Source organism: Helianthus annuus, chromosome 11, assembly GCF_002127325.2.
Source record: "Helianthus annuus cultivar XRQ/B chromosome 11, HanXRQr2.0-SUNRISE, whole genome shotgun sequence".
NCBI lineage: Eukaryota > Viridiplantae > Streptophyta > Magnoliopsida > Asterales > Asteraceae > Helianthus > Helianthus annuus.
Window position 1 is genome coordinate 64074819 of NC_035443.2, and position 18049 is coordinate 64092867.

Below are 18049 nucleotides of genomic sequence, written 5' to 3' on the forward strand. Positions count from 1 at the left end.
AAGTGTTTTTTTTTTTTTTTTCTTGGACTTAAAGATATTATAGATGTAAAGATAATATTGATGTGACAAGTTGAACGACATGATGCACAAGATAAAAATAGAGGGTACTTGATACATTTAGCACAATCCTTGTTTGAAACAACCAGAAAATACACCAAGAATTTAACTAATCTCTCTAAACCAAAGGGAACAACAAATAAAATAAGTTTCACAAAGTTGAAAGCTTTCCCTTCCATATACCGATATAAATTAGTACATAAGGAAATAACACCTGTAAATGTTTCTATAAATTAATACGTACAGTACTATCCATTAGTAGGCACTTTTATTTATTATGAGCTACAATACTTGACTGCATAAATACACATTAATCAGAAGTCAAACACTAAGGAACATCACCATCTTCAACTACTTTAGCAGTGTTGAAAGTATTAGGAAATCCTTCTTCAATTGAATGACGATGCAGCTTGCATGACGAAGAGGACTTACGTGAATTATTATACCATCTTGCCCAGAAGAGATAGTTAAAGAAGTTGATCAAACTTACACCTGCTAATACCCAATAGAAAAGGTCTAATCTGTCCTTATTTAAATCATTATCTCCAAGCCAACCACCATCCTTTGATCTGGATGTAATCTTGTTTATCAGAGAAACATACACTGAGCTTAGATAGAATCCAAAGGAGTATGAACAGTATGTCATAGCTGTCAACAAAGACTGCATCCCTTTCAAGTTCTGTTTGTAAAAGAACTCGATCAACCCCACAGCTGTAAACATTTCAGATACTCCAAATATCAAGAACTGTGGGGCTATCCAAAAAATGGATAATGTTTGATCATTGATTAAAAATGAATCCCTTCTCTTTTTCTCCATAAGGGCAGCTGAGACCATGGAAAAGGTGGCAACAAATAAGCCGACCCCAATACGCTGTAAAGGGGTGATTCCGGAATCATGACCAGTGATTTTTCGTGCAAAAGGAACAAAAAAGTAGTCATAGAGAGGAACTACAAAGATTAGCAAGATATAAGGGATGGCTTGCAGCGAGGCAGGTGGAATATGGAACGATTTTGTGATTTCGTTGTTCATCACGCTTCCTTGTGACACGGAGAAGGTTTGCAGTTGTGCTAAGATTGTATTAAAGACAATTGTGCAGGCAAATATTGGGATTACTGAGATTAGGATCTTCACTTGCTCAACCTGATTTATAGTGCATATCCTCCATGGGCTTTCCTTTGCATTATTGTTGTTCCCTTCTTGTCTTCTTATGCAGGCATTATCTAAAAACCTGGAAATTGTGAGCACTAATCAGGGGGCTTTTTCTAGAAAACCATTAAAGAAAATTTAAATAATATAACTCACATTACAACATAAGAGGTTATACCATTGCTCTTGTTTTGTTCTATCTGCTACTAATTTCTATTACTACATGTGCATTGTGTTAAGTTTATGTTATAATTACTATTAGATGAATATGATTAATGGTTGTTGAAGTTTACCTGAACCGGTCAGTATGACCAAGACTTGAAGTCTCATTTGTCATTATAATCCTGTTCCAGTGTTCATTTTGGTTTCCATGAAGCATTTGAGGATTAGATTGGGACGCTTGCCTCCTATTTAAAAATGCAGCAACAAGAACCTGCATGATGTATAACCACAAGTATAAATTAATTAAATAAAACATAAGAGAAAAGGCTGGCCAAGAATGGACAAAATCTATGAGGATTATAAGTAAAGTCAGAATTCACTATTTTGCTTTTCTGATTAAAGAACACAGTACCTAGCAAAATAAGGATTTTAAACTTTTATAACAAATGCAAACAAGTTTGCATGCATTTGCATGACAAAGCAATAAATAATGCATACAGAATCTCTATAAATAAATATCAATTTGGAATATAAAATATATGAAATCATGCAACTAATTAAGGACCATCTAAGGGAAGTTGTGTCCCTACTTGGTTAAGAGGATTGAAAATTTGAGTTCTTTTAGAAGACAAACCATGATAAAAGAAAATAGAAATTATTGTACATATTGTAGAAGGTTGTTCTCTTGTCAAAAGCATGAGAGAGAGAGAGAGAGAGAGAGAAGTAAAAATTTCCTTCCTAAGAAATCTTCTTGTTTAAGGAGACATTAAAAAGATTTGATTTTACATATATATGGTCTATGGTGATACCATGCCTACACTAAACAGCATAACTCATAAAAATGCTAATTAACAGAATCTAAAATAAACTTGATCTTACTTGTGCAATTGGGACTAAAACGCTTCCTCGAGGTGGCTTGTTTCGATAATATATGGTACCAGAAACCAAGCAGATCAGGCCCATTGCCATGACAATAGCAGACACCCCAAACCCAATATCCATACCGGAATGTGTTTGGATCCAAACAATGAGAGTTAGAGCAATGAGTTCGCCAACAGAGAATGCAAAGTAGGCAGCATTGAAGTAGGTGGAAAGCTTCTTGGACTGCTTAGAGTCGCTCCTGCTGAATTGATCAGCCCCATGAGCCAACATGTTTGGCTTCACACAGCCACTCCCTAGTGCTACCATGTAGAGGGCCACGAAGAATATTAAAGACTCCACTCCTTTGGCTTCTATGCATCGATCGCCATCTGTTAGCATGTTGCACTGTGGTGGTTTCAGTTGAGGGAGGTGGGCTTGGACCGATAACAGGATGAATCCCTACAATAGTTACAACGACAAAATACGAAAAAAATAAGATTTAGTGAATATGACACGCTAAGAAGAAATACAAGCTAAGTTCAACTTACAGATAGTTCAATAAACCCAAAGATTAGCATGGTCCAGAAGCACCCGAGATAAGAATCCGAAAGGTGGCCACCAAAGAGGGAAAGGATAAAGACGGTCCCAATGAAGTTTGTTACTATGTTTGCTGCCTTCGATAGCGAAAAGTGCATCTCACTTGTCACATATGTTATAAGGTTATTACCAACTGCTGCTATAGCCATTATCTCAAATGTTTGTACCCCTGCAAAAAGTTATGCTACCATATTAATTCAACTATATATAATCAAAAAGTACCATGAAGTACGTAAGTAAAGAGAGAGCTCAAGATCGATCAAACGCACCAAGAACAAACGCAGCAGCTCTCATGCCACCATGTTTATCGTAAGTCGAGGGTCTGCCTCTCCAATCAACTGTTAGCTCTTCAGAAAGGCTATCTCCTTTCTGCTCTTGTCTCCTTGAGTCCATATCTTTGTTTCTAATTCGTGTATATGACTTTTATCAGGTAACTTAGAGAAGCAAGGGCTTTTGATATTTTGCCACAAGATGAACAAAATCTGTATTTAAAGGCCTCTTGGGATAATAAGCATGTTAACTAAAATAGAAGTGATAATTGATGGCTGTGGGGGCTTAACTCTACTGAATCTTTCACAAGTTGGCCTCTATCCTCCTACCCATTTTATATACAACTATCCCCACTACCTAACCTCTTCATTTTTTGTAATTTAGTGGCCCCCCCTCTTACAAAAAAAAATATAATTGCTACTTTTTGTGTGGTTGTGTACATGTGTGATGTGCGTTTGTGACTTTGTGTTTGTGTCCGAGAGAGAGAGAGAGAGAGAGAGAGAGAGAGAGAGAGAGAGAGAGAGAGAGAGAGAGCTAATGAAGGAATCTTCGGCATACTTACCCATTTAATTTATTGTTGTGACCCATGTTTGACATATCCATAGCTTGCAATGCGGGGTGGGCTGTCTTTTTTAAGTTCCCATTGCAGGTCAAACATAATACATATGAATGAATTTAACCTTTAAGATTAAAGAAAATATACTCTTTAATTTGGACGGCTTGGGATATCATTTTTTCATTACCAAGAAATTATATTTTTGGTAAAGATATTATTTTATGGTTTACTACATTTTTTGTTATCTTTTCATGTATTAATTGGTAGTGATATATGGTACTCGGTGTAGACCTTCTAGGCCGAATTTGTTTTTCGTTCAAGAGTACTTTGCATTCCCCTCTATCTTCAGTAACCATCATTAAAAGAGTTGGTTCTTCAACTTTTCGTACACGATTTAGTTGTTCTTGTATAGTTCCTTCTAATGACAATCTTGTAGTTTCCAAACTATTTTCCTAACTCTTGACAATTAAAACATTACACTTTACCTATATCTCTTGTAAACTTTCTCCAACTCTTGGAGTTTGTTGGTTTTGACATGTATGAGGGCATTTCTTCTTTCTCATTATGTTTGTTCTTGTCATCAGACAAGTTTCCTCGTGTAGGATTAAACCAGACACGTCCACGATTCCCAAAATGTTTCCCACGTGCTGAATTGTTGTCATGACGTATATCAAAACTTCCTGTTGATTGTCTCCTCTACATCCTTTTTTCAATCTAGAGTTATTGTATCTAGAGCAGATTATTGTTCTATGGGTGCAACAATCTGCAAGAACCTATCTGGCACAAAATTTAGGAGTTTATATGATTATTAAAATCCAATAACCCTATATAATATTCAACTTTGTGATGAAGGCATATATGGTATATTCCTCTTTCACTTTCAATACTGCGAACTTGGTCATAGTCTTTGCAAACATTTATGATCTTATAACCTACCAATTGCAACATCAAATTTTACGGCTATACTTGAAGTAGATGCGCGATCGCGTCTTTATCCTTCTTAATTTGTGGTTGCATATTTGTATTTGGTTCTATCATCACCTAGAGTTTGTTTGAGTCAAGTATTCCCTTAATACGTATAGCCCACATGGTATGCTTTGTTAATTTCAAAATGACCCTTGTAATGTGAAAAAGGATCCTACTTCTCAAGATGCGTCGTTTAGTTCTTCCAAACATTCAAAGCAAAAGCAACATGTTATTGAAGATGAGTATGAAATTGAAGTAGATCCAAGTCCTCCTCATAGTATGGGAAAACATACATTGAATATTCAAAATCTCAATATTACATCTCCAACTAGCATACATGTGGCTCCGGCTCCGGTACACATCAAGCAACATCTAAGCCAATATTTGTTTGAACTTTAGTTTACATCTACAACTGAAGTGCATGTGACTGCTACTACTTAAGCTTCAATTCCTTTAACAACTACAACAACTACTGAATTACTTGTGACAACTAATACAACAACCGCTACAACAAACATACCCAAAAACCGATTAATTCCAAGGGCAGACTATTTGCTGATTTAAATGAGATGAACTTGGAGAATTTATCTTTTCCTTCAATAGGTCGTCTCCTAAAACTCCACAACAACTGCAATAATATGATTCAATTCATTTAAAGAATATTGTGGTTAATCTTCAAAGTGATTTGATCATTTGAAAGCTACAGTGCATGCACATTAAGGTATTATGAAGACACAACAAGATTCGTCTGTTACACGACAAGTGATACTTGCAGCTCAACAAGTTATTATATTCTCAGCAAAAAAGAATATCTACACTACAACTGCTTGTTCAAGAGTTGATCGGAAAATTTTTAGATTAGGGGAGATAAACAGATGGGATTCAAATAAATGTAATGGTGTTGGTTCTTCTAGCACATCTGGTGTTGGACCATCTGGTCACCAGACAAAGATCAGTCAGGTTCAGATAAACCTAATGATGAAGACAAAGGAGATGGTTAAGGAAAGGGGGGAGAGTTAGTACAAAAGATAAAGGTAAAAAGATTATCGAAGGAATAGAGAATTCAGTTGTTGATGATTCGTCGGTTGCTACAAATCTTAAAGAAAGGGAAACGGTTCATAATTACTTGAAAAAAAGAATTAGACTAAATGTTTCGAATGAATGAAGACTAACCAGTCATAATAGTAACAATAGATAAAGTGACTCTAGGTAATGAACAAGATTTTCTTGAAATATTAATTGAAGGCATTACAGGGGAAGAAGAAAAAGATGTAGGATCTGAGTCTCTAGAACTTGTGTATTTAAACAATATAAGAACAAACATTTTATAAATTGTAATGCAAGTAATGTAGACACACAATCACGAAGTTACATCAAAACTGTTTTCTATTGAAATACAAAGATTACAAATATAGTACAATGATTATACAAACTCACCCTAAGCCTGATCCCACATTTTTATGTTCATACAAAAGGAATGAATGTGATAAAAAGATCTCTATCCGGTGATTTCTATGTATACAAGTACGAAAACTCTGTTTGTAAACGGCTGATGTTACCCTGATAGTGACATCTAACATTCCTAGCCGAAAAGATTCCACGGGTGTTAGCAAATACCTGTGGAGATCTAACATCTGATCTAAGACACTGAAACTTTGTTACAAGCAAAATATTGTTACATTGATGAAACCACTGACCTTCAAACCGTTGTTGCTTTATATCTAACATCTGTTCTTCTTCAATAGTGGTTCCAAGGGCTTTGGCCTTTGATTTTTGCCTGGTTCTTCTTCAACAGTGGTTTCAAGGCTTGAACAGATGTTAGCATGCCTTCAACAGATGTTCTAAAGATTCACTACCTTTGAGAGGAGAATGGTTAATCTACTGTTTATTTCTAGATCAGTTAGGTTATGTTTTGCCTTTGAATATCATCTGTTTTTTTGCAGGTGAAATTTTCTCCCCCTAGAACAGATGATACCAAAATAGATTTTTATTGGATCAACTTTTATTTCTCATCAAATTCTTTTTGACTTGGCCCTTGAATTGTAATTCGAAGTTTAGAGAGGAAGTGTTTTCTAGATCCCTTTCCAGTGGAAGACTTATCAAGTCTTGCAGATCTCCAATTTTTAGTCCTGAACCACTATTCATTGAGATATTTCGCACCTCCACACTGGCCCTGAGCAGAGTCAATTTATGGCTGATCTTGTCTGATTTCCATTTTAGAGTTTTGAGACCAGGAGGGTTTGCTGGGACCAGACTTATTGAAGATGAGTTTGGGGAAACAGGTCTTCCTAAAATTTTGTCATATAGATCTTCTTGATTTGTATATGAGCTCTCATATTTTAACTGTCTTTTGAGACCTTCTTTTGTGATTTCATCTTGTTGTACTTTTACCCTTTCTTTTGACATATCTAGTTATCTTTTAAGATAAGTTTTTTCAGCTTATAGAAACTATGAAAGGCCAATTAGAGTCTTTATGGGGAAGTCTACTTGATCATATTCCGGCTTTCTGGGAACTTAGGGATCCTTTTCTCTTAAAATTTATAGCCTCTTCTAGTTTTGAATGGTTGTTGGCTCATCGTAATTTGCCATTGATTTAGTGGTGCCCCGTTTAGCAGCAGCCATCTCTTCTTCATCCTCCTTATCTTCAGTGCCATTTAATCATTGGGTTTTCTTCATGTGTTCTAGTTAGGAGGAGTAGTACTGACTTCAGGAATAATCTTCATCTTTTCAATTTTTAATATTTCATCTAGCAAGGATTCAATTGTCCATCCTGTGAATTGGTCTTAGTTTGCATCATAGGGCTTCTTTTCCATGATGTGGTTTATGTAATCTTCCCTTGACAGTTTTTTGAAATCTAGATCTGTTATTGGATCATGGGAGAGATTTTTGCAAATCATTGTGGCATAACCCTCTAAGGCATCTACTCTTTTGTATTCCTCAGATAAGATTTGTCGTAGTTGTTTGTCATCTTTTCCTTGGTTTCTTTCCAAAACCATCATCCAGATATTCTTTGATACGGGATGGCTTTGGAAGGTTTGCAGATAGAAGTGATGAGGTAACTTTGATGGGTCAGGTTATTGCTTTTCTTTTTCTAGTTAGTGGAATGGGTTTGACAATCTCTGATGGGGTGATAGGTGTTGTTGTGGATGTAACATAAACTGTCACTTTTGAAGTGCCAACAAATCTTTGGTATGAAGGATCAGTGGTTTTGATTGGTTTGGCCTTTTTGCTGCAGATGTGTCAGATATTTGTTGAGCTCTTTTTGTTCGTGGAGGAAGCTTTCTCATGTTATCACTGGATGACTTTGGATGGTTTGCAGATGGAAGTGATGAGGTAAATTTCATGGGTGAGGTTATTGCTTTTCTTTTTCTAGTTAGTGGAATGGGTTTGACAATCTCTGATGGGGTGATAAGTGTTGTTGTGGATGTAACATAAATTGTCACTTTTGAAGTGCCAACAGATGTTTGGTATGAAGGATCAGTGGTTTTGATTGGTTTAGCCTTTTGGCTGTAGATGTGTCAGATTTTTGTTGAGCTTTTTTTGTTTGTGGATGAAGCTTTCTCATGTTATTACTCTCCCCCTTTTTGGAATCATCTGTAGGATATCTAGGTTTTGGAGTAGTACATATTGTTTGAAGAAGATGATCTTTAATGACTTTGATCTCAACTTGAGTATAATTGTACCTACCTTCAATCATATTCCAGATCATCTCCATATGCATATTGTGAGTGACATATGTAGACTACTTTTGAAGTTGTAGATAGGATTAGGCATGGAACCATACCTTCTCTAAAAGTTCAACATTTGTTGGTGGAAGAGTAGAGAGAAAACTATGGATGCTTTGAAAAACTTTGTTTGTTATCAATAGATGTTAGGATGTAAAATAGGGTTTGTTACATCTGTTGACTGTGGTTAACTGATGGACGAAAGCATATGTTTGAAACCACTGTTGGGTTAAAAATGGAGTTTTATAGAAAAAAACCCATGGTTGCTTTTGCAAAAACAGTGGTTAAGTTTGACCTTTTTAGTCAAACAGTGGATAATGAATCAGTGATTATGTGTTGCAAACAGTGGTTAACAATGGCTAAACAGAGTTTTGAAACACTGAAATAGATGTTTCACTCCTTTGAACAGAGTTTTATTTTTGGTGATATTTAACAATCTTTGAATGACTTTTAAAATAAAAATTTTGATATTCAGAATAATATTTTAATGTTTTTATTTAAATGACTAAAAAATATTTTTAGTCCATGTTTAGCATCCTTGGAGATCAAATTTTCAAAAGTAGATGTGTCCATTGTTTTTGTGATTTGGAGGTTTAGTGTCGCAACCGCGAGATCCAAAGTAGTGGTATCGGTGTTTATTAATTTGGCAGCGGAAAATACATCAGGACCGTAGTTAGGAAATAGTTTATCAGAGTGAAAACACCACATTTTTTTATAAATAATAAATAAATGGGAAAACCCAAGTTTCCATTACAATATGTTTATAGGGATAAACCCTAATTTATTGAAATAAAACTTCTTTCTTGTTTAGGTAACTTTTATAGCCACTTTTCTAAGCCTTCAGTGCTCTCCAGCTGGCTTCTATTTGGCTTTCACATTTTGTTACCTGAAACACGTTTTAAAAAGTTTTATCAGCAAGAAATACTTGCAAGTACATCCCAGTTTAATCAAAACAAAATTTTATATCTTTACAGTATTGAGAGCGATTACAATGTTTTTACCTACCCAATTACCACCCACGATACTGTCAATCCTGACTTGTGGTTATGCTACTACTCGCAGTGTAGTAACAAGTAATGTATACAAAACCCTAACATACTAACAACAATTGCAGAATACATAAACTCAATCACTGTTATAATAATTGAAAACAATTGAGGTTTTGGTAAAAAGTTTTGACTCACAAAAATATTTACAAAAGGAGAATGTACTCACATTGCTGTTTTTAGATAATACTACTGCTTTCTGGTGACTTCCTGGTTATAATCTATTAAAATTAAACAGTGCACACGTGTTAGTAAGATAACCCAATTTACATTAGCCGTACCCCTGTGACAGAACTCCAACGACTGAGTCAGGCAGAGCCTTGACATGCGTTACGGAGCCCTAGATCAATCAGGTATAGTAACTAATACATAACCGGGGTTATAATACTTACAACGAGGCAGAGCTTCGCTTTTTAGGGGGTATAATACCCGAGTATTATAGCACTATATATGTCAAGAGAGAAAAGAATCTGAGCAAATGCAGACTGTGCCACTGCTGCTCTACTTATAGCTAATTTCGTAGTCCGTTGCGCTCCGCGACGTCCTTGGGCTTAGCCCTTCGCGGGCCGCGAGGACCCTAGGCTAGGGCCTAGGTTTGGTGACTCAACACGTAGACTTGACACGGAGGGGGACACGTGGCAGCACCGGGTGCGGCCTGGTGTCATGCCATTGCGCCCCGCGACAGGTCCCAATGAAGTCTATCGCGCCCCGCAAGCGACATAAAATTTTGTTTTTATTTGATTTTTATTAATATAAAGGTATATTGGGTTTGTTTTTCGTATACGGAGTGTATTTTAGGACGTATAGGAGTATTTTAATGGTTTTGGGAGAGTTGTTATATTTAGAATCTAGAAAATTTGAATTTTTGGTGGGTTTTCTACATTTCTAGTGTTTTTCATCTTTGTTTTAGTGTTTCCATAGGTTTCATCTGTTTTAGTGAGTTTTGAAGATGGATGGTAATTAGGTTACAGTTTTAGTATGTTCTAGATCTGGGTTTTATAGAAATCTTGTGAAAATTTGTTTAAGATTTGAAAAAGTAGGTCTGCTTTGCTGGGTTTTTGAAAAAGGTGGTGTGATTGGCTGAGTTCTTGGAAATTTCTGTAAGTTTCTTTGTTGATCTGGTAAAATCATTCCGAGTTATTGTTGTTGAGATTATTCCGAATTTGTATATTCTAATTTTGTTTGCTTCCGAGTTTATTGATGACCTTGGGTGAAGTCACGCATGGGAAATATTCCGAAAGATTTGATACTACGGACAAGTTTATTTCGAGATACTCATTCTGAGTTACTAAGGAGAGATCTTGTTCCGAGTTTGTTAATCCGGGTTTGAGACACTCTAGGTTTTCAATTGATTACGAGTTTATAGGTGTCCGGGTTTGTATAAACCTTGAGTTATGATTCCGGGTTAGTGTTACAGTCATAGTTGTTCTGAGTTTAGTATCTTAGTTTACCAAGTTAGTTTATTCCGAGTTTGTCAACTTGCGTATTCTGAGTTAACCAAGTTTATTCTGAGTTTGTCAATTTGTTTAAAGATCGTTTATTTCCGAGTTTGTTTTTTCAAGGTAGTTGTTCTAATATTAATTTAGTTCCGGATTTGTGGTGTTGGAGAGTTCTGAGTTTATTAATCAGGTTATTGATCCGAGTTTATAAGTGTCTGATATTTATCCGGATTTATGAGGTTCAACAGTTTTTCCGAATTTGCATGTGTTAGCAAACTTTTCAAGAAAAACCTACTATCATCACAGTTTGTTTGAAAATGGCAAACAACTTAACAGCAGTTGTGCAGATCATAAAACATAACACAGAGGTTGGTATTAGTGACAAACCGCTTATTAAATGAACTTGACTATCCCGAATGGAAGTATAGGTTTGAAGATATGTTAAAGCTAAAGATGTGAAATTGTGTCTATGTATGACGACTGGACTTGGAGAGCCCCTTATCAGAAATCTTACCATTATCTCTTATTTGGCCTTAATAGGCAACATCTTAAGGATACTAAGGATGAAACGTCTAGGGTAGGGTACAAGAAAGTACATCCACCTTTCAATAGTAATTACACTTCAATGCCATTCGTTGAACCAGAGGTAGCAAACTTTATACCTACGGCTCCCTTGACCATTGATCGCACCAGTGAGTCTGAAACTGAATCCGAAGCTAAATCGGATTCAGAACAGTCTAAGAAGCGTGATGCAAAAAAGAATCAGATAAACTTAGACAATCTTGAAAATTTGATGAACACAAAAATTTTGGAAGTGCTTAATCAAGTTCAAAATGTTAAAAATAAATCAAAACTGAGCGATAAAGGTAAAAGGAATGTAAAAAACGTTCCAAAAACTGAGTTTGTTCAAGGGGAAAACTATAATCAAGGACTTGACAAAACTGAGAAAAGTTCAAATGCACAATTTGTCAAACAAAATTTGAAAAATACCAATCAAGCATCATTGTCTTCAAGTGGTCAAGATGAACAGTCTAAAAATGTTGAAAAAGCCAACAAATGTAAGTGTTACAAATATCAACAAAAGGGGCATCTGGCTGCAAACTGTCCGAAGGATAATGGTAAAGGCCTTGTTGATCCTATGCAAGAAAAAACCTTTTGTTACCAAACCACAACCTAAAATTAAAAATAATGAAAAGAAAAATGGTAAAAATTAAAAGGTGGAAAAACCTAAGGTGGTAAAATAAGAAAATAAACCAGTTTTTAAACCTAAGGTACAAATTCAAAGTGAGGATCAAGAGGTAGAACCTTTTCACGGTTGGAGCGGTCATGGATCAGATCGTCGATCGGAAGGTTCTTCAGCAAAACATGATGTTCGTGAGAAAACTCCTTTTCGACGACAAAATCAAGTAACTTTCCGACTAAATGAGAACGATAATCGATCTGGAGGTTCCTACAACAACAAGATAAGACCTCATGCCCAGAATCAATTCGTTGATAATCGGAATGCGTCACCACCAAGATTTCAAACTCAACGATCACATTCTCGTAATCAACAGAGAAATTTTTTCTAGAGACAACGAAGTTCCAAAATTCGAGAGAAATTTTAGACCACACCATAGTCAAAATTTAGGTTATCAAAACTCTTGAAATCGTAACTTTGGAAATTCTGGTTATCGTAACCGCTTTTCGACACCATACAATCCTTGATTTACAGGTAACCATCCTTACAATTTTAGAAATGGAAATATGAGGAGTAATTGTGAAGAAGGTTACTTCAAAGAGTTTTCCTTTATCGATGAAACTGGCCGACCCAAGACCATCATAGCTTGGGTCCCCAACTCTAACTAATTTCCTGTTTGTGGGTGAAGGAACAACTTAAGAGGGCTATTTATATTTGGTATATCGATAGTGGTTGTTCCACACACTTGAGGGGGAATAAGGAGTTGTTGTGTATGGCATCTCCTATATATAGACATTATCCCCTAGCGCATGACTCCTACGTTGTCCCTCATACGCGCGTATGGGTCTAATACATTTCAAAATTAACTTTAAAATCTAACATAAACTAAAGAGACTTTGACCAAGACGTAGGAATTAACATTATTTGCTAACACTAAGTGATTGGTGTAAATATAATTTGCATACAAGCCTATGACTCATGCATGCACTAGGATTGACTTTATTGTTATACCCATAAAAACATCCCCCCAAACATAGCTAAGAGTTGAGTGAACATTGTGAGGTGTGTAAATCTAGCATAATCAAAATTCAAGTAGGCATGTCATGATTCATCATTATGCTAAGATGTTTGTAAATTGTAACTCAATTGAGGTAGGGAATGTCCAAAGATGTTTGGATCACCTACTATTTTCAACCAAAAACCTGAGAGTTTGCTTGAGGATAACCAAAGTATAAGTGTTGGGTTTATGATGTGCCATCGATATACAGATTGTTAGTGCATAATTACCCCTTGATCTGAGTACTTTTATGACTTTATAGTTGAAAATACTACCTAAATCGTTCCTATTTGATGAATGCAGGTTTCTAAGATCTTTGGACAAAAAGAAGTGAAAAACGAGCATAAATGAGGCAAAAATCCAATATTCCAAGTAAATTAGCAAGTTACCAGATAGGTATGGCCATGCCAGACTCTAGGTATAGTCGTGCACAACATCTAGGACCACAAAATCAACAAGTCAACCCAAGCATAATCAACAAAATTCTACGATATGTGCAGGCACCCCTGTGCAAACCTATGCACGCCTGTGCTTAGCTAAAGAAAAATCATGGAAGCTTCGAGAACGGACAAGAAGTACATCTTCTAAAGGATATTAATTGCAAAAGGACATGCACCCCCGTGCACACCCAGGCACGCTTATGCATACCAACCCGTACTCCCTCGTGCACACCTAGGCACGCTCGTGCATCTAAAAAGACAAAACTGGAGAAGCTTCTAGATCCGACAAGAACGACACACGGTAAATGTCGAAAAGGACGACCAGCTTGAACTTTGTTGCACACATACTTGCACTTGAGCTAGAGCTTGAAGATCATGAAGAGTGGTAATCGCCATTGGTAAAAGTGTTCCATATGGTTGTAATCTTTATGTCTTCTCATACTCATAAATTAGTTAAGCTTATTAATTTAGTACTTTTATCTTATTTAATGTGTTTAGCTTTTACTAATTCTTGGTTTATTATTTTTTTGTGAAAGGATTGCGTGACCTCTTTGAAACTAAATTAACTTAACCACTTAATTTAACTATATTAATTTGACCTAACTTAACTTGACTAAGGTGTGTGCACGGCTTCCGGTCCCTTTAGTCAGGTCCGGTGTAAGCTTGTGGTATTGAACCAAATCTTACTAGAGTTTTCTAGTAATTAACCAGATTTGAGTGACAATCTTATATTGAACCAGATCTTAGGGTAATAAAAGACTTCTAATATTACATCGAGATCCTTTGGGAAGGCTTCTGGTAATGCACCAAATCCGATTAGGGTGGGGGTAAAAGTTAAGAAGGTAAGTTAATGGGGGATAGGATAATTCGGCGTAATAGAAGCTAACTAGTGGAAGGCTAGGGACGATTCATTATGGACACATTTTTAAACCTGTTTTATCGGTATGTTGTAGCAAGGTTGATTGAATTTCTGCGACCGGGCCAATGAAGCCACTTCCAACTTTCATAAAAGATAAAACTGAAGACTAAAACATTTTCCTCGTTCTATATAGAAAACTATAAAAATTAAAAAAGACTTTTCCAAGAGTCATATATTACTATTTTAGTCTATTAACTAACTACAAATACGGATGGTGAAAATAATCATAAACAGTTGAGTATAGGAAACATATCCATGGACAATACTTGGTTCTTATAGTATACGCAATGGGTTCTCTGACCGTTGTGTGTATTAAGTTTAAATAAAAATCATCTTTTATAAATTTAGAACTAGATAATTGTGCTTTGAAGCCATTAACTTAACGCACTTAAATGTAAATAATATTGCTATACTAATATACCTAATTCACACCACATCAGTATCTATTTTCTAGTTTAGATGACTTATATGATGAACTTCAAGTTATTTAACATTGGGATATCATAACCTAAGTATCCAAGAAGAAATGTACCCAAAAGTGTATTTAGAACGCAGTACAATCATTACAAGTTTCTCGTTATGTAGTTTGGTCTAACAAATGCATCAGTCATGTTCATAGATCTTATGAATAGGGTATGCAAAGATTATTTAGATAAGTTTGTGAAAGTGTTCATTAACAATATTTTAATCTATTCACGGAAAAGAAGACAATGATCAACACCTGAGATTAATCCTAGAATTTCAATAGAAAGAGAAATTGTACTCTAGATACTCTAAATTTGAAATTTGAATGTGTGATGTACAATTTCTTGGCCATGTGGTTAATGAGAATGGAATGCAAGTTGACCCAACAAATATCAAAGCGATCAAGAAGCGGGAAATCCCTAAAACCCCAAGAGAAATACAACATTTTCTAGGTTTAGTTAGCTATTATAAACGATTGATCGAGAAATTCAAGTAAATAGCTCAAAACATTAACTTAGAAAGATAAGAAGTTTGACTGGGAAAGAAAGAGAATAAAACATTTAAATTGTTGAAGCTGAAATTATGGAGTTTGTTATGAATTAATATTTATTTATTGTGTGACTATCCACTTGTGTTTATCATTGTATTATGACTCCCCATGTACTTAACTCCCATCTCTTCATGTACTTAACTCTTATCTTGTAAGCCTATAAAGAGGGCATATGTGATCCATATTTTACATCAATAAGAAATCCATCTTCCATTCTCTTATTCTTCTCTATACATTGCTAGTAGGTTGTTGTTTCACAATACGTTATCAGCACGAATTGCTTTTGAAGTTGGATTGTATCAATACAAGACGCCATGTCGTATCAACGTTGGCGAAAGAGATAAAAGACAAAATTGTTGATCTGGTATGAAAACCTTAATTGTTTTAATTTTATTTCCTCTTTTCTCATTGATTGTTGATAAGATAAAACTTGAAAATTAACTTACGCTTTTCTTGATATTTTTTATTAGTTATGATTTAAGGTTAAAATCATCATGATCAATATTGACATCATCCTTATTTAACCAGGATCATAATGTTTGCATTGATCATATTGTAGAAAGCTAGAAAGTCTTTTAATATAATGCATCTAAAAATCTTCACAAAGTGATAGAGACGATATTGTTTGTGTTATATTTACGTCCACTGTGTTATTCATATTGTTAATTGTAGTTAGGTTGATATGTTGTGTTATCTAGTGTTAATTTATGTAATTTACATGATGTAAGTGAACTATACGAAGTGTTGAGGTGTTATTATTCATGCATGCTACTTGAAACATAAAGCGACACTTACATAAATGTGATACATTACTATGAACAATGATACATGCATACACACTAATCACAAACATATTTTCAACAAAACTTCTGTAAAAATATAATGACACCAAAACTCTAAGCGTAACAGCGTTTACAATAACATATTCCTTTGTATACCTCATTAAATTTACATAAATAGTCTTTTATTGTTGTTCTAAATTTTATACAACGAACATTGTTGGGGTTTCAAAGAGACATTACAAATTCTAAATTATTATTTTCTTTTAATTTACAAAATTTTATTGATTTTGGGATGATGTTTTGTGAAATCGCTGATAAATGATCCACAAGGTTACTGAGAAATTTTCAATATATTAATATATAAATTTAATTTTGATTTGGTGAATGGATGTAACTATTATTATGGTTATGAGTTTTGATTGGTCCATTAATTAGTTTTTGTTATTAGTATTTATACAATTTATGATGAACTACCAAATAGAATTTGTATTAAAAGGTGATGTCTAATAGTTCTATTTGAAGATAATCATTAGTGCAATTATGTTAATGAATTTACAATAATGCACATGTTTATATGATAATATGTTATAATATGTCTACTACTTAGTTAACTTTGTTGTATATCATTGTTATCGCAACTGCATAAGCCTTTTAGTTGCTATCAGATATTTAAATATGTGATTTGATTCTATGAAATATTTGTGTGGTAAAAGATATTATTTGCAAATTAACATGACACTAAAATTCTTAAGATGCCTGTTATATTTTCTTGAGCAACAAAATTTATTAGTATAAGAAAGCTCATTTACAAGTAATAAAGATTCATATGTTATTATATGATCGAGAAAGTTGATAGTGACATTTGTTTATGTTTTAAACTATAGTGACAAATATGTGTATATATGATATACTTGTGATTAGCTATATCATGTTATATTTATGCATAAATTACATACATTATATTGCAAGTGATGAAAAGATATATATCTTATTTTACTAGAGGGAAACCCGCGCGTTGCAGCGGACTCAACAATATACGACAGGAACACAATACACATCAAGCAATTGTACATCTTTATGCAATTTCAAAAGAGTAGAATTTTAGCGGATTAAAAATTTATCACCCATAATGCAATGGAAAAAATAATATGTTAATCATTTAGATTTTCATATTATTAGAGGAAAACAAATTATATGTTAACTGAAACACCCTCCACTCCTATAAGACCACAGACTCGAAAAGAAAGATTAAATGACAGTTGACTTGGTCAACAACTACAATTAACTAACCGAACAAATGAAAACATTTTTTTTTTTGCCAGCCAAAGATGAACTTTAATTAAAACCACAACAAAAGAACCTTAGCAAGCTGCTAAAGGAAAACAGAAGGAACAGAGAAATAAACAAAACCAAAACTCAAGACAGTACATTATCCAACTCAAATTTGCTCCAGTTCTCTTCATTCAGCCCAGCCATGTTTGATCTTTTTTTCACCCACCAGAAGCTATTGTTTTTTTATATCTTCCACGACATTTCTCAGAATGGCGCATCTATTGTTAAATATTTTTTCGTTACGGCACGTCCAAATTTTCCATACCGTGAGAAGAGCAATAGACTGCACTACTCTTTTTTCTTAAGCCATCGCTGCCATAGTTCGGCACATGCTGTAGAACCTGATTAACCGATTCGAAGGCCCTAGGGATTGGAAGCTTAACCGAACCCAAAACGCTCTACCAAACGGACCGAGCAAAAGAGCACGCAACTAAAAGACGATATGCGTCCTCCTCAGCTATGCCACATAACGGACACCGCTCGTTTCCCACGTTCACG

General features: G+C 34.9%; 1 protein-coding gene across 1 annotated transcript; it reads right to left on the reverse strand.

Moving 5' to 3' along the window:
• Nucleotides 1–202: 202 nt before the first annotated feature.
• On the reverse strand, nt 203–3441 carry LOC110890238 (protein NRT1/ PTR FAMILY 4.3). The gene is made up of 5 exons (XM_022137830.2): nt 3094–3441; nt 2776–2993; nt 2246–2686; nt 1498–1637; nt 203–1286 (listed from the first exon to the last, which is right to left on the reverse strand). Exons 1-5 carry the CDS (start codon nt 3215–3217, stop codon nt 386–388), a joined length of 1824 nt encoding a protein of 607 aa, XP_021993522.1. The 5' UTR covers nt 3218–3441; the 3' UTR covers nt 203–385.
• Between the last annotated feature and the right edge of the window lie 14608 nt (nt 3442–18049).